The sequence below is a fragment of the Cynocephalus volans genome, chromosome 10 (genome assembly GCF_027409185.1).
Source record: "Cynocephalus volans isolate mCynVol1 chromosome 10, mCynVol1.pri, whole genome shotgun sequence".
In the NCBI taxonomy this organism is placed as follows: domain Eukaryota; kingdom Metazoa; phylum Chordata; class Mammalia; order Dermoptera; family Cynocephalidae; genus Cynocephalus; species Cynocephalus volans.
Genome location: NC_084469.1, coordinates 130,695,220 through 130,717,721, shown reverse-complemented (window position 1 = coordinate 130,717,721; position 22,502 = coordinate 130,695,220). Strand labels below are relative to the sequence as shown.

Genomic DNA, 22,502 nt, shown 5'->3' with positions numbered 1-22,502 from the left:
TCAAGAAACCATTGCCTAATAATATATCATGAAAATTTACTCCCATTATTCTTCTAAGCCAAGATCTCATTTATCACTACTTGCTGACAGAACTGGTTGAACCAAATCTGTTGATTGGCAGGTCTTCAAGTTCAGACCTTGGGCCATCCATCTGAACATGTGGGCAAAGATTGGAACATACTCTTTTACCTAAAGTCTTTGAATCAGTTTTAGGAGGGGAATTCCCTGTGCATCATATTAGTTCTTTCCTCCTTCTCTGACCACTTTTCTGGTGCATTTTAAATTTTGGTAACTACATTAAATTTGCAGGCACATTTCTGCATACTGATGGTTTATAAGTGTGCTCTCTGAAGACCTGGCTTACTGAGGTTAGCCACTTGTACTTGGAGTTCCTACTATTATCTCAGACCTAGCATGACTGAAATTGTCCTCCAAAACCTACTGTCCTGTATCTGCCACTGGTATTACTTAATTTGAAATCTAGTCTTATTTCTCTTTTGTTTTCATCAGTGTTTTTCAAGTTGATTCTTGAAGATTGCTGTGCACTTTAATCATGTCTATTTGATTGTGTGTATTGGGCTTCTATCCAAAATATTTCTTGAAGAAAGTGTTTTACAGCTAAAAAAATTTGAAAAAATCTGTCTTGTGTCCAATCAGTAGACATAACCAGATGTTTCTCTTTATAGATGTCAATTGCATAGTTTTTAAGAAATATTTTTTAAAACTGTAACAGAAAAATGCACAAAGCATAAAAGCATTCAGTGTATTTTCAGTCAACACATTTGTGAAACCACCATTCACGTTGAGAAAGGGAACAGTGCTACCGTCCTGGAAGTGCTCCTTCCCAATCAATACTTCTCCTTCCCTCCCCAAAGTAACTACTATTCTGACTTCTAACTCCAAATACCTTTTTTGCATAATATAATCTTTATGGAATACACTCCTTTTTATGTATGTATGTATATATGAATGTATGTAGTTATTATTTTAAATGTAACAAGTGCCTGTTAACTCATCACTCAAAACAAAAATTAGGATTTTAACAATAACCTGGATCTAATCAAATGTTCGTTTACCTATTATTTCCTTCTGTCTCTTGGCCCCTCTTCTGCCCAGATAACCATCACTCCTAATTCCATGTTCATTATTTTCTTCCTTGTCCTAGTCTTATGGCATCTAGATATATTCCTAAAAAGTATATATATATAAACATATACATCTATTTCTATTTTTAACTGTATTTTACTTAAAATGTTTTATATTATAAAAAACACAGCATAAACTCTACCATCTTAAACATTTTTAAGTGTTCAGTAATGTTGAGTACATTTACATTGTTGTGAATCAGATATTCAGAATGTTTGCATCTTGCGAAACTGAGACTGTAGCACCTGGCAACCACCATTCTACTTTCTGTTTCTATGAATTTGACTACTTTACATACTACATATAGAGTATTTGTCATTTTTGTTGTTGTTGTTTTGTTTTTTTGTTTTGGTGGCTGGCCAGCTTGGAGATCTGAACTCATGTCTTTGGTATTAACAAGGCTGCATTCAAACCAACTGAGCTAACTGGCCAGCCCAGTATTTGTCATTTTGTGATTGGCTTATTTCACTTAGCGTCATATCCTCAAGTTTCATCCATGTTATAGCATGTGACAAGATTTCATTCTTTTTTAAAGGCTGAATAGTATTTCATTGTATGTACAAGTATATACACCACATTTTGTTTACCCATTCATCTGTTGATAGACATTTGAGTTGCTTCCACCTCTTGGCAGTTGTGAATAATGCTGCTGTGAGCATGGATGTGCAGATATTTCTTTGAGACCCTGCTTTCAATTCTTATGGATTTATACTCAGAAGTACAATTGCTGGATCATATGGTAATTCCATTTTTAATTTTTTAGGGAATCATCATACTGTTTTTATAACAGTTACATCATTTTACAATCCCTCCAAGAGTGTACGAGTGTTCCAATTTCTCCACATCCTCTCTGTTATTTTCTGGTTTTCTTTGATAGCTATCTTAATGGATGTAAGGCAGTTTCCCATTGTTGTTTTGATTTTCATTTCTCTGATGATTAGTAATATTCCATGGCTTTTCTTATGCTTGTTGTCCATTTGTATATCTTTGGAGAAATATCTATTCAGGTTCTTTGCCCATTTTTTAATTGGGTTATTTGATTTTCTTTTGTTGAGTTTTAGGAGTTCTTTATATATTCTTATCAAATATATTATTTGCAAATATTTTCTTCAATTCCACAGGTTGCCTTTTCACTCTGCTGATTGTATCCTTTGATGCACAAAAGTTTTTAAGTTTGATATAATCCCATTTGTCTATTTCTTCTTTTGTTGCCTGTGCATGCTTTTGGTGCCTAGGTCATTGTCAAATCCAGTGTCATGAAGCTTTCCTCCTATGTTTTCTTCTAGGATTTTTATAGTTTTGGGTCTTACGTTTAGATTATTAATCCATTTTTGAGTTAATTTTTTGTGTATGGTATAAGATAGGCATGTACCTTCATTCTTTTGCATGTGGACATCCAGTTTTCACATCACCATTTGTTGAAAAGGCTGTCCTTTCCGCTGTGGTTTTGGCAGTGTTGTTGAAGATCATTTGACCATATACACAAGAGTAGTTGTGTTTTTCTTTTTCAGATAGGATCATATTGTGTTTGATATTTTTGAACTTATTTTTTCTATTTAATTATGTATTTCTTTTTCTTTTTTCTTTTTGGGTACCTGGCTGGTAAGTAGATCCAAACCCTTGTCCTTGGTGTTATACCACCATACTCTAACCAACTGAACTAACTGGCTAGCCCTTAATTATATATTTCTGAGATTTATCCATAAGGTGTCACTCAAGTAAGCGAATACACTTGTATAACCACCGTCTAGAATATTATAGCACCGTGAAACCCCTTTTGTACCCCTTTTCAATCAGTGATTTCTTCTTCATCCCCAGAGTTACCCATTCTATTGGCTGTAACAGTATAGATTCACTTTGCCTGTTTTTGAACTTTTTGTGAATTGCAGTTTCACAGTATATGTTTATTATTCAATGTCTGGTTTCTTTGGCTCAACATGTTATATTCTTTCATGTTGTGCATGAAGCAGTGAGTGTTTCATTCTTTTTCATTGCTGGCTAGGATTCCATTTTGTGATTATACTTCAATTTATTCACACTCTGCTGTAGATATTTGGGTTATTTCCAGTTTAGGACTGTAATGAATAGTGCTGCTTTGATCATTTGTGTGTGTGTGAGTATATATATCTATTACACATTTCTCGAGTATATACTTAGGGAATTCATTTGATTTTTTAATTGACATTTTTACTGAGATAATTATGGATTCATACGCAGTCGTAAGACGTAGTAGAGAGATCCCTTTTACCTTTCACCCAGTTTCCCCAAACTGTAACATTTTGCAAAACTGTAGTACCATATCACAGTCAGGATATTGACATTGATATAATCCACAGATCTTATTCTGGTTTCCTCAGTTTTACTTCTATTTGATTTAATTCTTAAAGAGAAAAAAGGATGGTTTAATTTGTAGAGTCGAGAGTCATTTATTTCATTTATTCTCGATTACAGTGCTCAACATGCAAATTACATCCACCTCTTGATACAGAAATGGCACACTACCAGTTCCCTGGGACATTTAATCCAGACAGAATTGATTCCTGGGCAACCCTTATCTATGTGTCTGCCAGCGATTGCCCTCTCTCCCTTCTTACAATGTTATATAAACTCTCTTATTCAGAATAACTAGGTCTTTTGTTCAACTGGGTGCTCACATACAGAATAGAAACATTGGTTTTTTTCAGTGGATTTGATATATTCTGAACTGCTGATCAAGAACCTCCCGTTATTTAATCCATCTTTGATGATCCTGAGAGCACTTGAGAATCTGGCAGTATTTCTGGGTCAGCAATTTTTCCTGGACAGTATTGAAGGGTCTGCTGTCTGTCCTGGCCCAAGGTTTTCACTATGAAAAGAGTTTATGTGAATAAAGTTTGGACACATTTGCTCTTCGTATCATTCTGTCGGCTCAAAATGAACAACACAGGAAGATTCACTTTGCTCATCTATAGTTTCTAAGTTTTTCATAATGAAAATTATTACTTTCATAAAGAAAATTTTAAAAATACTAACATAACTAAATGTAAAAATTCAGGTGTTTGGAACCCCAAAAAACAGGAGTTTATGTGGTTGAAAGTCAGACCGATTGCACATAATAATTAGTTAAAATTAACTAACAATAATTAGTTATAATTAACTAACAATGCTTTTTCCAAACATCAAATTTTTGCTAAGTTTTTCATATAGGTGCTCCTTAACTTATGATGGGATTATATCCCAATAAATCTATCATAAAGTTGAAAATTAGCAGTCAAATCATCTTAAGTTGGGGGCTGTCTGTATTATCACTTATTCGAGTTTTCCCCTTTCTCTGCCTTTCATTTCTAGAGTCATCAGAAGGAAAATTTAACAGATTTTTTGAATGGCTCTTTGTCTATCAGTCACCTAGCACACACTTCTCATTTTCTCCAGTTCCAAGCATAAAGGGGACCTGGTTCAGATAAGAATAATCTTGCTGCACACCCACCGGCTCATGAATACTCCTTTTTATTCTGAGAGGCTTCAACTCAAGTGAAAGTAACCAGGTTAAGGGCTAACCTGAGTTCCAGCAGAGCTAATCTCAGTTTGGTCATCAAATAATAGAGGTCTGTAATTGGTTTTTGAACATGTCTTCAAAGTGGAAGTCTTTGGCCATGAGCTCTTCTTTGACATCATCTAGATCCAGCAGCTCCAAAACTTCCCACTTTTTCTTGGAAATTTTGTTAGTATCTGCAGACATGGCCATGGTTGCTCCAGTCTTTATGCCTGCCTCGTTCCTTACTGGTCATTGCCATTTTCTTGGCCCAGAGTCAGAGAGTAAATGCATCGAGGAAGTACCGGGATGCAAAATTCACCCAGGATGCATCTAACATGAGTAGTATAGCCTTAAAACAGAGGGTCACTGGAAATAGGACCTTGGTTGTGATGAAGCCTGAGAATGTCATATTGATCCATCTGCCAATAAGAATCATAGGGAGGACATTTGTTACATTCCCTTTCATCATATCGGTGAGCACAGTGGGATCATTCATAGGAGAAAGTAGCACTATTCCTTTAAAAAAAATTTCTTTTCAAATTGAAACATATTGATTGTACATATTTATGGGGCACAGTTATATTTCAATACATGTATATAGTGTATAGTGTTCAAATCAGGGTAGTTAGCAAATTCATCATTGCAAAAATTTATCATTTCTTTGTGATGAGAACATTTAAGCTCCTCTCTTTTAGCCATTTGAGAACATACAATAAATTATTGTTAATTATAGATGCCTAGCACTACTATATACAACTAAAACTTATTTTTCCTATCTAGCTGTAATTTTGTGTCGATTAACTAACCTCTCACTATCCCCCTCCCCTCTACCCTATTTTCCTATTAGTTTTTTGAAAAATCCATCCTCTTGGTTGTTGAAGTAATATTTTCATGTCAATAAAGACTGTTTGGGGATGTAATTTTCATTTTACTTGAAGACCATGCTTCAAGTGAACTGTCAGATACCTGCTCCTGGGTGAGCATCTTGCTGCTCTGCAGCAAGATGGATGTGTAGTGACGGATGATCCCAAGAAGGTGATGATAAATATGAGCAGGACTATCCAGAGGCCGAGGCTGGAATCGAACAACAGCTCCCACCCACCATCTTCACTGAGAACTAGTCCGGCTTCTCCCTGGGGCTCTGGGGCTCTTCTCCAGGTTCTCCTCAAGGCCTCACATACCCCTCAGCCTGGACATCATCTTGGCCTAGGACTGGCATGGACTCTGCTGTGGACTTGGGCCTAGTGCACTGCCTCCTAGGGCACTGCCGGTGGCCCACTGCAGCCCTGCTTCCATTTGACTTTAAATAACAATATCTGAAGATTATAGAGTTGTAAAGCAGAAACTGAGAGTTCCCTGACATTGTTTTGCTTGTTCTAAACCATCTGTATTAACACAGTATTTTAGATTGAGAGTTACCAAACCAAGGGTTTTTTTGACCACTGTGAACCCCCTTGCCTCAGTGAAAAAAGCAGGCTACGAAGCATTATATACTGTATGAACTCACTTTTGTAAAAACACAACTTTATTTATCACTACATAGTATATAAAATAGTAAGGACTCAAATAAAAGTTGTGGAATGATTGAAATGATTGAAAAAATGCACAGGAAAAACAATGGAATTTTATGTACCAAATTGTTAAATGTACTTATTTCTGTTTTAGGACTATAGTTGATTAGTTGATTCTTTATTCTTTTTTTTTTTTTTTTTTTTTGCAAATTTACCACAGTGAGTATATAATTTTTACTTCTCTGTGCTTTTTTTTTTTTAAGTTTTGTACTTTCTTTTATTCATTCATTCATGTGAGAGATTGGTAGATATGAAAGTACTTTGTAGAAAGAGCTTTGTAGGAAGTCATAAATTCAATCATTCCCTGAAATATCTCAGGCTGCTAAGAAGTTTTGTTATCCTTTTACTCTGAAAGGCAACATAATAGTTGAGATATATCTGTCATAAGGAAAAAATATATTCCATAGTTTAGATACATAGAGCAAATTGGGATGTAATTCCAAAACTAATGACTTAGTTCTGTGACAAAAACCACAGCTGGGAGGTTTTAGATGTAATAACAAATGAATGGTGGCTGTCTTACTCTTGCTTTAAAATAGCATGCTTAAATACTGGCATGTGAGACCCACTCACTGGGTGGAGACCTTTTAGGAGACAAAAATAGAAGTTACCCTTATCCTCAGGGAGCTCATAGGCAAGTGAATATGACTGGGAGGTTTCGCTTAGAGTTTTTGTACTTTAGTTGAGTTAATCTTTAAAATAGGAATGGTAATTTTCTCTGTAAATGGTTATTATAAAAAGTAATTAAAAAGCATTACTTAGTATTTCAAAAATACAAATTTAGATATGTTGAGTAATGTAAATTCTAAATTTGCTAATTATGAGTAAATGTTTATTGAATATTTATTTTAAATCAGGGACTGTACCAAATGTAATTTTTAAAAATGATTTATTTTCTGAGTAGGTTATACTTTACTTGGTAAAACAATTTCAAAAGAGTATATAGTGAAAAGTCTTCCTTCTACCCTGTCTCCCAGCTACCAGGTTCTCTTCAGCATTTCTAGAGATTTTATGCATGTGTAAGCATATATGTATCTTCTAAAAATGTATGCTTTTTAAAATCATAGATGGTGGCTTATTTTACCTACTGCACCTTGCTCTTCTCAAGTACAAAGTGTTTTATATCTTTATCTCATTTAATACAATAGTTGCCAAGGTAGATGCTCTTATTAACTCCATTTTACAAATCAGGAAATAAAGACATCTCAATTTCTTAATAACTTTTCCAGGGTCACGTTGCTTATAGTAGTTATAGAATATGTCTCCTCTTTTAACTTTTATTTTGAGACAATTTCAAACTTACAGGAAAGTTTTAAGAATAGAATAAAGAATTCCGTATAGTCTTTGTCTGGAGTCCGCATTCAGGTTTCTGCAGCTGTCTCAATAATGTTTGCAAAAGCAACCAACCCAGGATCATAAGTTGTTCCCAGTTGTCATTTCTCTCCAGGCTCTTTTAATCTGGAACAGTTTCTTCAGTCTTTTTTGACTTTCATGATGTTGATATTTTTGGGGATCACAGAGCAGTCGTTTAGTAGACTATCAATTTGCAGTTGTTCTAGGTTTTCTCACAATACTACCCATTCTATGCATTTTTGGCCAGAATATCAGAGAAGTTATACTGTGTTATTCCCATTGCATCCTATCAGGTGGCACATGGTGTCGATTTGTTCCATTATTCCCATTAAAGGGAGAAAAGAGGAGAAAAAGGGGACAGGAAAGTAACTTATATTGGTTTGCTTTTCAGAGAACCCTCTGTTCAGTAAATTTCTTTTTCTTGTAGCATCCTGGTGGAGAAGAGGTTCTGCTGGAACAAGCTGGTACAGATGCAAGTGAAAGCTTCGAAGATGTAGGCCACTCCTCTGATGCCAGAGAAATGCTAAAACAGTACTATATTGGCGATGTCCATCCGGTAAGAAGTATCAGAGCTAGGAGCACTTATGCACTTACGCAGAGAAAACTACAGAACAGGATGAGGAAATGAATTATTGAAATAGAAATTCATTCAACCCAGCCATCAGGCTAAATTTTCTCCAAAATCATCTAGCCTTACTGGGCTAAGTATAGCTGCTTGTTTCCCAAGCAGCATGTGTAATATCTCTGAAAAGCTAAAGGAACTGATTTTGGATTATTATTTTTATTGATTTATTTTGTAGTACAATTAATATTTCTACCTAAAATAGTGGTTTGGTTGTTCTTACAAGTCCCTTGCTAAAGATGGTAACTATGGACTTTTTAAATTATCCATACATACTGTTCTAAAAAGGTACTCTGTTACGCTCAGAGTGGAGGGGGTCAATACTCTTCTACAGACCCTGAAGTCTCCCAGAGAATTCACTACCACTACAGTGTAGTTTCATGTTCCAGGAGAGACTAGAAACAAGCACACAGTGAAAGACATTTGGATATGTCTTAAAATATTGTTTATGTTCCTCTTTTTAACAGAATGACCTTAAACCTGGAAGTGGTAGCAAGGTAAGAAGTCATGAGTTTTTCTTGTGTGTTTCAACTGTTTATATTTCTATTTATTCAAATAGAATTGCTTTTTAAAAAACTTATCTTTACAAGAGAATTTAAAAAGTGTTTACTTTGTCCCCAAGCAAAAATCCTGTTTTTCAGGAATTTGGAGTCAGTACCATCTCAGGAAAAAAAAAAAATAGCTGAGTTTTGGACAGTAGAGAACATTTTGTTAATGCTTCCACGTGCTTTTTTTAAAAATCAAAACTCCAAAGCTATGCCTCTTATGGTTTTGAAAGAAATTAATTTATGGGTTCAATTGTAAAAAAGTATCTTACTCTTACATTGCATAGAACAGGTGGTAATAATTGCTTCTGTGTTAGAAAAATAATTGGAAAATTGATTTTCTCTTACAAGTTATCTTCTTTATATGTAATGCAGAGGCCTTTCTGTCCCTATTTCACAAATTTAATTCTTTTTCTGTAGGCTCAAATAGGCCGACACCCTTCTCAGTTACTCAGTGATATAGTAAAAACAAAAGATTAAGTATTGGAAAACCTTAATGTGGTCTGCCTTACTTACCTGGAAGAAAATAGGAAAGCCTTTTCTGCTTCCCACAAAGCTGGGCAGTTCATCTCCCTCATTCCCTTACGATATCCTTGAATTCTGTCTTTTAGATAGCTTCGACACTACTCTAATTTACAGGGACAGCAATTCTGGTACTACCTAGAACGTTACGAAAGCAATGCTGCCTTCCCCTTTCCTCCTTCTAGCTTCTTATTTCCTATTCCTCATTGAGCCAGAATTATTGAACAGTTTCGACACAGCAATTAAAGTTGGCTTAGACCCTAGAAATTTTCCAACTTAAGAGATTGCTTGACAGTATCTGCCATCTGTTGTCCTGCAATCCAGAGTATCTGTATAACTCTTCCGTCTTGTTAGACCCGACTACTCTGAGCTGTTGAATTATTTATGAAAGGAGAATGAAATGGTTCCTTAAACAGTTTGTAAGTACTATTGATTTGTCTTCCCCTCCTGACACATGTACTACCCATTCTTGAATCCTCACTTGTGTTATTAAAGTAAAACGTGAACTAAGCATGGTCCTGTTTAGTATATTGAACATGTTCAGAAAATATCACTCCCAGAAGTTAACATTTGATTTGAGGGATATTTCCATTTGTACAAGATGTACCTTGTATCTGGGAGCCATAAATTCATTTTTGCACAGCAATCATGAGAACACCCTTTATATTAAAACAATTAAAAAAAATTTTTTGCAATTACAATGTCTAGAAGTCTACAAATTACTTTTTTTTTTTTTTTTTTTGGCAACTGGGGGATCCGAACCCTTGACTTTGGTGTTACCAGCACCACGCTCTCCCAAGTGAGCTAACCAGCCAGCCTACAAATTGTTTCTTGTTGCTGTTTTTCTTAACTGGTAGTACAGTAGGTAGTTAGGACCATTCTTAGGAATGGACAGTAGTATTCCTCAAATTCTGTTCCTTGTACCACTTACATTAGAATCCCTTGGCATGTACTTGAAAATATACACGAAATGTATATTTACTGGGCTTCTACTACTGCTGATATCTAGCGGTGGGTCTTAGGAATTTGCATTTTAAGTGACCCAGGTGACAAGTAGGTAGCTATGCTCCAAACTTTTTGCTGAATGATATGAGCATTTGAAAACTTAAGAGAAATTTAATTCTCTTCTGTGGAAAGCACTGTCTGCCTTCTGTAGCCCAAAAAATTAATTAGAGATTTCTCAAGTGAATTAAGACTGTTGAGTCTTAGATTCTTTGTGAGAAATATAGAAAAAGAAACCATTTCAGCTCACCAAGTTCTACAATACTTTAGAAATCTCCAAAGGTAGTTTAGCCTCTGCCTGGGTTAGAGTGCCTGGGTTGTTTTTGTTTTTGTTTTCTTTTTCTCTTTCTCTTTCTCTGTCTGTCTCTTTCTCTCTCTCTCTCTCTCTTTTTTTTTTTAACTAAGGTGTTTGCAAGCCTCTGTTTTCCTCACGTCATTTGTACCCAAGGGATATGTCTCCATTAAGTAGAGAGTCTGGCTGTTGTGTGTTTCTAGTCACACTGCTTTACTTCAGGCAGATCAGGCAAGGAAAGCCTACTGGAAAAATTTCAAGACCACTTACCTTGGTTTTCATAGAGCTATATTCCAACCTGATTTCAGTTCCAGGAAGAAATTCTCGATCCCTCAGATTTATTTCTTACAGAGCTTTAAACAGGTGCTTTTGTGTCTAGGCTGTAGGTATCTGTTTTCTTCATTTTTCAATCTCTGGTTTAAAACTCACCATCAAGAAATGGAATTGAACTTCATTTAATTAATGTCCTTTCTCTTGGTTCAGGGTTTCTGAATCTCTGTGAAGAAGTGATTTTTTTTAAGCTTAATTAAGAGGTATCTTCAGCCTTAAAAGGGACAGAGTTTTCATTTCCATTCTCCTTTTTCCTCCTTCCTCTATTTTTCCACTTCTCTGTTACCTCCACAGCCTCGTATCTCCTTCCTATCTGAACCCCCACCCCTTGAAGAAAAAAAAAATCTGAAACGTTTATATTCCAGAGTATATATCTGGGACCATTTTCCAGTCCATTTAGAAACCACCTTTCATATTGCTTTTTACTGCAATACAGGTCAATATTTGATGGTCAACACTGTTTTATTGTTAGATTAATAATACGTGAGTTGAAAGCCCTGATGTATTATAGTACTAAAACTTAAAAGCTTATAAATTGATAGATCTGGCAACAGATATTTTTCTTATCTGCTTCAATCAAAGGTAACTTACTAGAATTAAAAACCATTTTGTCTTTGTGAATCTCTAATTTGCTGGATTAACCCCCATGCTGAGAGCCATCCAATCTTCTACTCAAATTTGACTTAACATTTTTCTGGTCTGCTTTTGGTTGTGGGAACTCACCTTAGAAACAGACTTAATGTTATCTGTGCCAGTTTGCTCTGCAACAAATAACCTACAAATATTTGTGGTCCATGAATTCTCTCTTTTGATTATACATTTACTTTTTGGTTAGCAGTTTTATCACTCCATCTGCAATCAATTCAGAAGATAAAGTACATACAAGTCCTAACCTGACCAAAAAAAGTGTGCACTATTTCATTCATTTATTCAACAGGTATCCTCTAGGTGACCGTTCAACTGCTTTACTAGTCAAATTTCATTACAATGAGTAAACCCAATAACTTGGCCTTTTTTTCATTAAATTTTTTTTGTGTGTGTGTGACTGGTAAGGGGATCGTAACCTTTGGCTTGGTGTTGCCCACACCACGCTTAGCCAGTGAGCGCACCGGCCATCCCTATATAGGATCCGAACCTGTGGCGGGAGCGCCACTGCGCTCCCAGCGCCGCACTCTCCCTAGTGAGCCACGGGGTCGGCCCTTCATTAAAAATTTTTTGGAAGGGGTAGTATACAATGTATGTGGTAAAATAGTTGAAAAAAATTTTTAAAAAATTTAAAAAGCCTCTCTCCCATTCCCAACCCTCAGTCTCTCAGTTTCCCTTGTCTGGAGGTGACCAGCTATCATTTTCTTGTTCACCTTTGCAAAGTGATTCTATGTATACATAAGGATAGATAACCAAATATAGATAGATAGGTAGACAGACAGACAAACTATTCCTTCCTTTAAAAAAATTTTTCATGCAGATTGTTCTTCACCTTAACTCTCTTTATTTAAAAGTTTTGTCACTATTCCTTATTAATTCATAAATATCTTCCCCAGTCTTTTAAATTAGATATTTAGAAGTCCATAGACAAGAATTTTGACGTGATGGCATTTGCTGAAATAGGATTTGATCTATTTGTTGAAACAAATATCTCCATAGAGACTTAACATGTTTTTTAAACTTTATTTAACTTAAGAAGTTTAACTTTTGAAATCTCATAAATGCTAAATATGTTAGAAGCAATCTATAAGTTGCGTTTAAAAGCAGATACATTTTTTCTCCCAGATGCTACTGAGAGAAACAGTATTATACATGTAGTTTGCCTCCTCTTTTATGGGAGAGAAACTAAAAAGAATACATTGTTTATAATTATGTAATGTAGTTAGTTCGTTACATTAAACTAAAAATTTACTTTTCTTTTTGGTGGCTAGCTGGTACGGGGATCCAAACCCTTGACCTTGGTGTTATCAGTACCATGCTGTAACCAACTGAGCTAACTGGCCAGCCCTAAAAATTGACTTTTAAGAATTATTTAATATGTCAATTGTACCTAATTTATTAAAGTTTTGAATGGGGATGCAGATGCCCTTTAGACAAACAGGGATTGCTGTTTACCAAAGGATTTTGTCTGGTTGTTTCATTGTTTTCTGTTTTTGTCTAACATTTGTTTTTTATAACATAATCTTTCTAAATAAAGCATAGAATGTAATGACAAAATCACTCTTGAAAGACAAAATACCCTTTGCCGAGAGAATCTCAAGGATTAATGCCTTCTGATAAAGCTCTGTTGAGAAATGATGTGTAGTTTTGCAAAACAAAGGATCAGAAGGGCAAGGTAACATTCTTTTGAAATCAGCCCTCTAATATTTTAACAAATTTTTCACTTCTTTGGTCCCAGAAGATATCATCCTGTGAGTGTTTTAATTTTTTTTCCTCAGTGATGTGTCACATATCTTATCACCATGGGTTCTTAAGAGAGTTGTATAGAAATTTGTTTTAGGAAGTGTTTTTTGTCTTTGAATTTTGCCCTGTCTACAGGAAAATATTTTTTATATGTATTTTTTGGCTGATTCTAGGGATTTATGCTAAGCAAGGCATAATTGTTAAACTGTATTCTCATCCAGAAAGAAATGGTTTTCAGTGACTTGTATATTTTAGTACACTGGACCGTCATCAGAAAACTGTCCTCAAGATCTATACTACATGACCATGTCATAGTTGTGACTATAAAATGTTGAATGTACCTTCAGTACTCAGACTTTTTAGGGGGTAAGATGAACTTAATGCTAAAATTCATATAGTGGTAGCTCATGCTATAAAGTTCATGGTATTATGGAAGGGAAAATACTTTCCAGTAGTGTTTGAAGCCAGAAGTTCCCAAATTGTTTTTCCTAAGTTACTGGCCACAAAGATACCAAAGTCTTCTATATAAAAAGCTGCAAAAATTCTACCAGACTACCCAAATACCCATCTAACTTGGTGAAGGTGTCCTTTGGCTTAAAATCCACTTCCTCCAATTTAAAATAACTTGGAATCCTCTCGGAATAGCAAATATCCAACTTTGGAATTAAAACATAAGCTCCTTATATACCTTATATTTGTCTTTTATTTAAGCCTTTGAAAGCCTAAATATAAACTACATAGGCTGAAGGTATACTTATAATGCCTTGTCTGTATGTTTTAGTGCACCATAATCATAATTCTTGCTCATTCTTTCCTACATTTATGTCCTGATGACAAAGTACAACACATTCCTAAGTGTGTGCTCTTCTCTCATGTTTTCTCATAAACAGAGTTCATAGTGAAATCCACCCCCAGTGACTCCCCAGATCCCTTCCCATGTAGTTGCCAATTGTGACATTTCTTTGTGATTCTCTTAACCATATCAAATCGGGTCAGTACTTATGGTGCGTTGCCTCTCAGAAGAATGTCTGGGAAAACACTCCTCTGTATAGCTGGTGGAAGAGAGAAAAATCTACATTTGGTGGTGCTCCTTCAATCTTCCTAGATATGAGAGAATGGCTTTTCCTTCTCTCTACAAGGCTTTGCTATTAAATGCCCCTGGCTCAGAAAATGGTATTGAGGTAATTGAATATGACTTTAGAATTCGAGTTCATCTGATCTGAGCCTTTCATTTTACAAATGAGGAAACTGACTTAGCATTAAGCTTGAAGTTAGTAGACATAATTTTAGTTCTGAGCAGCTTTAGAAAAAGTTTATTCACGTATTATAAAATATGTCCTTTTACACTACAAAACCATTTCTAGTATTTACCTGTATATAAATATATTTATTTACTTAGTTATTTTATGATGGAATTAAAGCCTTAATGAACCTTGAACTTTAGGAAACAGTTTTAATTTAAACATTAATTTCTATTAGTTTTGAGCCGAAATCAGAGTGGACTTAGAGCAATTTTGTTATTTACGAGTGTATTCCAAACTCCTTGGAGAATAATGAAACATGCATATTAATTACCTGGTAGGGCTTCTGCTGGAAGAACTTTGGGTTTGATCTGTTCTTGTAACTAAAATCATAGTATTGCAATTATTACTTTCCATGTGAAAGGTTGGGAGCATTAAAATCTGGGCATGAACATAACCAGCCAGATATGCCGCAACAACAAAAGGGAGAAATTAAAGTCAGGTTAAACTGTAGGAATTTCACTTAAGCGTTTATTAGATTCAACACGGAGCTTTGGAATGGAAAAGAGGATTGGGGAACTGTGCAGAGAGGAAGGGTAGAAATGAAGGAAGGTTATGTATTAATAAAACTTTTTTCTTTTCAGTTTTGTAAACTTAAAAATAACTTATTTGGCTTCTTTCCAAACTTGGCTGAGGGACTTGGCTGCTAAAAGCTGTGCTTTAACCATCTCTTTCATTATAGTTGATTAAAAGTGGGGCCACTGAAGTTTGGCATTTACTTGGCTGTCGGTATCCTAAAGGGAATGTGTGCTTCTTTCCCTTCTCTCCTCTAATATTTTAGGCAAGTTGGTCTTTTTAGCCTCCAGGGTTGGATTGATCTTAAATCAGAGGCACTTTGTGGTACTTAGTTCAAAAACATCACATGTGAGGGTACCTTGAAAAGTTCATGAAAAGATTCATATTATCTTTTAATTATGTTTTTCCACAAACTATTCGAAGTATCCTTATGTGTTTTTAATTATTTATTGTTTATTAGAGACATTTACAATTTCAGCATATTATGGCCTTGGTTCTCTGTTTTCTCTTTCTCTTTCTTCTCTCAGTTGCTTATTGCATTATCTAACGCTCATTCTAGTTAGCACATGTATAGGGCTTTTGGTTGTAGGAGAGGCTAAAAGCTTGAAAATCTAGAGAATCTATTTATATGAACTACGTGACTTTTAATGTAATTATATATTATGCATTATAATACATGCATTACTCTGTGATGTTCTCATATAAGGCTTTCAGATTATTCCAGTTTTTAAAAAAATAGTAACTACTTTTTTTTGTTCTATAAATCATTGGATCATTGGTATATATGTAGATAAAGCATAAAAGACCATGGACATTTTCTTGATGGAATTTATTTCTTGGCTACTACAGTGGAATATTTTAAAAGGCATCATTGTAAATTAATTTGATGCACCCACCACTACTACCTCCCAAATCCATAACATGTTTTAATTAGCCCAGTTGATACTGTTCTAGCAAAAACGTCCCAGATAATGGGCAGGCCTGTGGCTCACTTGGGAGAGTGTGGTACTGATAACACCAAGGCCACGGGTTTGGATCCCTATATAGGGATGGCCGGTTAGCTCACTTGGGAGAGCGTGGTGCTGACAACACCAAGTCAAGGGTTAATATCCCCTTACCAGTCATCTTTTTTTTTTTTTTTTAAAAAGAAGTCCCAGATAATGATAATCATCAGGGCCTCAAAGAAGTATGTTACGTATACATATATATAAAGTGTTTTTTATATATGTTAATATATATATTAATATGGTTTATCTATCCTTTTATTAGAAGTTTTACTTGCCTATAGGCTGATTTCTTTCAGGTTTGGGGCGTGTATTCACTTGCATGATAGTGTTTTGGATATATTAAATTAAAACTCCCTTCATGGACTGCTCTGAAGTATATCTGGGCCAATATGTACGGTTTCTAGAAATTCTTGGAGATTATTGAAAATTGTGGTTAAGCAGAGTCAATATTCTGTTTTCATACTCTGGCATACTTCTACATATTGGCAAAGATGGTATTTTGGGCAGCAGCAACCTGTTAATGGGTTATTGTCTTCCGGCAGTAAGTTAGCAGGACTTTTGTATTATACAGCTAATTCATAGAATCAGTAACTTCATTTGATAATTTACTTAGAGTAAAAAAAAAACTTAATAATAGCTTTCTTGAGATATAATTCACATATCATACAGTTCACCTATTTAAAATGTACGAGTCAATGATTTTTACTATATTCGCAGAGCTGTGCAACCATAATGACAGTCAATTTTGGAACAATTTCATCACTCCAGAAAGAAACCACATATTCATTAGCGATCATTTCCCTTTTCCCTCCCAACTCCTCCTCCCCACCATCCCTATTCTGGACATTTCATATAAATGGACTTGTATAATATGTGGTCTTTTGTGACTGGCTTCTTTCACTTAGCATAATGTTTTGAAGGTTCATCTATGTTGTGTGTGGATACTTCACTACTTTTTATTGCCAAAATTTGTTTAAGATTTTTTGATATTTTCTTTCCCTTAGCTCTATGCTTCCTCTTTTCATTGTGAAATAAATCCTAACGTCTGTAGACATAATCATTATGATTTCGAAAAGTAAACCAGTTCATTTCTATAGGCCAAAAAGCAATCATCTGCATGATCTAGAGCATTTCACAGGTGATCTATATGTTACAAAACAAGAGTTTCTTGGGCTTTTAAAATGTTTTCAGAAAATGTGATTTTAGCTAATGCCACAGGCAAGCCTAGCTGAAGCAGGTATATCATTGTGACTCTAAATTAGTCCATTTCAGCAGGGTTTGTATCGTTAGTATTTTTTACATCTAAAAAAGTTTATTTCATTTCTATGCTTTCATTAGTGGTTCTAATACTAGGGAGTATGAGTATGTTATCAGAAATAAAATTGCTTATAGATTTGTAAACATCAAAACACTTGAAAGATGGAAGTTCTGTCATCAGCTACAGAGTTTATATATATATATATATATTCAAGAAGATTTATATGCATTGTGTTAATCTTCTTTCTTTTTGTTTGTTATTTTTGAATATGTGTCTTCTTTAGGACCCTTCGAAAAATAATACATACAAAAGGTTAGTATCTCCTTAACAGACTTCCTTATGTTCTTCATAGTGTCTGGGAAGAGATTCTTCTATGAATATACATGTATAATACAAGAGTACAGTTTGACAGCTCATTCTTTTTTGGCCAAAATTACTGCAAATTCAGTAGTCCTTTGACATTAGCAAAATTAAGTTTTTATAGTTTTAACCATTTTGAATAATCTAAAAGGGTTCATGCCTTGAGTAATTTTTAAATTTTGTTGTGACATAAATTGGAATCACACTCATTACAAGGCCAGTCAGTGTGCCCGGACAAGAAACTACTATTAAGTCAAGCCCCCAGTTCTCTCCAGCTACATGACTTCCACTGAAAACTTAGTTTCATTTAATTGTCACAACCACTCTGTAAGGTAGGTACTATTATTTCATCTTATGTAAGAAAAAAATTATTATAGTCATATTTAGGAATCTGGGTTTTCCCAAAGGTTTGCTTACAATGTATCCTTTGCAGTAATATTAGTAATACAGTAGTAGTTGCTCTGAAAGGTATAAATTATAATCCCTTATGTGTCTCTACTCAATAGGACTGTGAAATTCTTGGCTTGTAAAAAATTGTCAGAGAGATTATCTGCAGCTATCTGTCTGTCTTTTGAGTATCTCAAAGTATTTCAGAGAAAGAAAATGTGTCTTTTTTTCCCCTATAAAATATTAAGTCTTTTATTTGAGGTAATGGACAGAGTATTAAAAAGTACAAACTATTAGTAAATTCTGTTTCTTTAATATTAAGGACTATTGCTCAGCCAAAGGCTGCATTAAGAATGTGAGGATATAGGCCACAAACTTGCAATAGACTAATGCTATACATAAAACTGATTAAAAATTATGCAGAACACGTAAATAATTCCTACAAATTAATTTCTAAAAAATAACTCAGTAGCAATATGAGAAAAAGACTTCAGCACTTTATAGAAAATGAAACATAAATACAAACATATGGAAAAAATGTTTGATCTCATTCATCATTAGAGAGATACCAGTTAAAATCAAAGGTATATTTCACACCTACCAGATTAGAGAAAATTAATAATTCTGAAAATAAGAAGAGTTGGTTAGTAAGTGGATCACCAAGGTTCTTAAGCATTTTTAGGGGAATGTAAATGGATACAGTCACTTTGGAAAACAATTTGGCATTATCTACTAAATTTGATATATGAGTAACTTTTGACCCAGCAATACCATTTCCAGGGATATACTCAGTGGAAATGTTTGCAGAAATATACAAGGAAGTACATACAAGACGGTTTATAGCAGCATTATTCAAGATATTCAAACATTGGAAACAACCCAAATATCCATTTATTAATAAAATAAATGAATAAATTCTGGTATGTTTATACAGTGGCATTCTACAAAGCAATAAAAATAAATGAATCACAACTACGTGCAATAAATACATGCAATAACCTGGGTGAATCTTCAAGAAGTAAATTCTGTCTTATGGCAGGAAGTTATTGTTGAACCTAAATCTCCTTTGGTGTGGTATAAATGCATTTCCTGTTTCTCTCCTCAGTGGCAGTTAAGTATTAGGAAAGATTAGATGAGGATTGATGGTCAACCATTCTCAGTCTTTTGTACTGAAAAACTTTCTTCTTCATTGCTTTCTCAGGGATCCTACTATTGGACTCTAGTCTTTTGTGATTGCTTTTAAAGAAGTCTAAATTCATTACTCTTATGGGGAGATTACTTTAAAGTTCCCATCTGCCACATTGCTGTTATACATGCCATTGTGCTTGGTTTTTTACACAAAGCTACCTGGGTAACATTCTAAACTTGTCCAGAGTAGCTTTTTGCTATACTTAAGTGTACAGAGTGCTAGGCATGTTTAGGCAAAGAGATCATTTTAATTATATGAAACTCAGCTGGTTTTATTGGCTTTGAAACATTTTAATACCAAGACTGCATACGTCTTAAGTAGAGGGGCAGCCAGGTCATTTGGATCAAGGAAGAATTACACTTTAAAACTAACAGAGCTAATAAGCTCTATTAAAGAAGAATTATTTTAAGAAGAATGATTCCTGTTCTGCAACTCCTAAGGAAAGTCTCTTGCAGTACTGTTTAAGCCGACTGTCATTTGCTTAATTATTAGTATTACCAGTATGTTCTTTGTGTGTGTGTGTGTCCACACTTAACTAGAAATTAAGAGGATGGATTTGGAATCAGACTACCAGACTCCCTTACTAGCTTTGTAATTTGGGTTCCAAAGCTTGTATTTCCTGTGTATGAGATGAGAATAATAGTAGTACCTATTTCATAGGGTTGTGAGGATTAAATTTTAAAAGTACATGTGAAGCAGATAGAATATTGCTGATAGTTATATTAGATATTACTTTCAAATTTATAATGGGATAGGTATATATGTCTATACATATATAATGATGTTTTTTCCTGTTTAAAAATGTTATAGAATATGTGAAAAACAAAAGCACAAAAAAGAAAAATTTAAACTATTCTTAATCACATAATTGGAAATAACCACTATAAGTCTTTGGAGAAAGACATATAGAAGTGTGTGTGTATATCTTTTTTGACATCATGCTATGCTTTCCATTTTTTAACTTTTTAAAAAATTACTTTTCAGTATTGTCACTCCAATCCAAATATTCTTTTTTCCTACTACTGTGCTAGAAAATCAGCTGAATTACCCAAAGTACATGAAAATTCCTTGCTGAAGTAAATACTAATATGTGCATGCTGAAAGATAGTGAATGTTTGGTATAAAATATTCACAACTTTATTACTTTTTCTCCATCCTTCTAGTTGCTGGACGTATTGGATTTTCCCCATCATAAGTGCTGTTCTCTTAGGTTTCCTGTATCGCTACTACAAGTCAGAAAGCAAATTCTCTTGAGGAGGTCTTGTTGAAGCCTGGAAAGAACATCCACTTGGGAGTGAAAACTAGAGACTTGCTTGGGGGCTGAAGCAGCACCCTCTCCTTGAATCCTGCCAGTTGTATTCTTCCCCCTTGGAGCCAAGGTGGTTGGCCAGACATCCACCTCAGATCTGGAACTAGTGTCCTTCATCTCTGAGAGCCTTACTCCCAAAGCACCTACCTACTCACTGTTCTGTGTCCTTGCCAATATCCTCTCTCTTTGCTGGTTTCCACGAGTACCCTTACATTTCAAAACCTACTGAGTAATTGCAGTTCATATGTTGAAGTGACATTGCTCTTTGGTAAAACTGCCTGCTTTCCAATACATGAATGCACAATAGACATTCTTAATAGGGCAGCACTCCAGTTCTGAAAGCTTTTCTTTTTCCATTTTTCTTTTAAGTAAATATTATTTTAAAATTCTGATTTCTATTTATTGTAAAGGGTTTAATTCATGAAGTAAAGGTACACACCTGTTACTTAAAACACAACTGCCAAGTGATCTTATTCCTTGTTTATATTTGTGAAAACTAGAAAGGACTGTGTGATCATCTCCTCCCTCCCACGCTAGCGTAGCAGGTACCTCTTCCCAAGTGGTGCTGGACAAAACTATGCTCCCCTGGTACTTCTTGGGGATGAGAAGAGACCAGGAAAGGGAGGGATGAATTGGGGTGATAAAACCCTGGTGAATTCAGCATAATCTTTCTTTTGAAAAATATTGAAAAACACTACTTTAGGACAAGAGTTTAGAAAAAGCACCAAAGCTTTCATGCTGGTTTGGTACCGGTTTCTAGCCATTTCTCTTCCCCCCCCCTATCTTTTACTGGTAAAATATAAATGTATAATTATGTCTGTAGAGCTTTACCAGGAATTTTTGTTTATTGATTAGCAAATTTTTGATTCCCCGTTTTACAAAAGTAAAAGACTCCAATTTGATCTTCTGATTGCCCCAGTGAAATAACTTCCATATAAAATGGCATTTGAAAGTGGGAAATCATGACAAGAGACTGTTTTCCATTTCATCTGTATTTTACCTCCATGGCTCCCAAGTTGTGGTTTTGTTCTGTTGTTTTTCCATTGAGAATAAAAAAAAAACTGGTAGTTTTTTTCTTTGATGTGTGTTTCATTGACAAGGTTATTATTAAAATTATGTTACTATTTCTTACTGGTTCAGGGATTTCCTTGGCATATGAGACTTTTTTCCCCATGGATGCCCCTGAGGAGATAGTACACTGGCTGTTCTCTGCCAGCGTCTCTGGTTATTTTTCTCCCCATCCTTTGAAGATTACCAGTCTGCTTCTGCCCCATTGTCATATCCAGCTGGGAGCAGCTTGGTTCAACAAGGACCACAGATGCTGCTCAGAATCTCCTCCCTCCCTTGGAGCTTGCCAGGGACTTGACGAGACAGGAAAACTGTCCAGCAGACCAATGTCTGCTCATGCAAACTAGTTAAGAAAAAGTTCAACCCAGGTCTTGTATCCTGTGATTTTGCAGTTGAATGAATTCATAATTCATCAAAATAATATTAACCTTGTACTTGCACACTTGGGCATGATACTTTGGAGTAATTTTAGCAGATTTCTGGCGGACTTTTATATATCAGGAATATGGGTTTAGTCAAATTTTTATCTTTAGAAAATGTATGTATTACAAGATGCCACTTTAAGACAATTCATTGAGAAAAATCTTTGGCTATCATGTAACAAAAGTGGTGTGACTTAAAGCTCCTTCACTTAAAGGCAAGGAAGGGTTGCCTTGAATAAGGATTGGTATATAATTACTGTAATAATTATGTTGCATGATTACGTGGAGTACATTGGGATAGAGGTAAAGAACAAAGGAGTATTGAGAAGCTGGAAAAGGAACATTCAAGCTAAAACTAAGCCAGAAGATAACTTGGATCAATTTTGAAAGTGTGTTGGCA

General features: G+C 34.9%; 1 protein-coding gene and 1 pseudogene across 1 annotated transcript in view; one reads left to right on the top strand and one right to left on the bottom strand.

Moving 5' to 3' along the window:
• LOC134388464 (cytochrome b5 type B) overlaps positions 1-21,679 on the top strand; it is a 45,783-nt gene extending 24,104 nt beyond the window's left edge. Inside the window, exons 2-5 of the mRNA XM_063111527.1 lie at positions 8,012-8,140; positions 8,674-8,703; positions 17,651-17,679; positions 20,467-21,679. Of these exons, the coding sequence (XP_062967597.1) occupies positions 8,012-8,140; positions 8,674-8,703; positions 17,651-17,679; positions 20,467-20,557 (279 nt within the window). The 3' untranslated portion in view covers positions 20,558-21,679. The remainder of the gene's footprint in view (positions 1-8,011; positions 8,141-8,673; positions 8,704-17,650; positions 17,680-20,466) is intronic.
• On the bottom strand, positions 4,718-7,886 carry LOC134389573 (ER membrane protein complex subunit 3-like; annotated as a pseudogene).
• Positions 21,680-22,502: the final 823 nt, after the last annotated feature.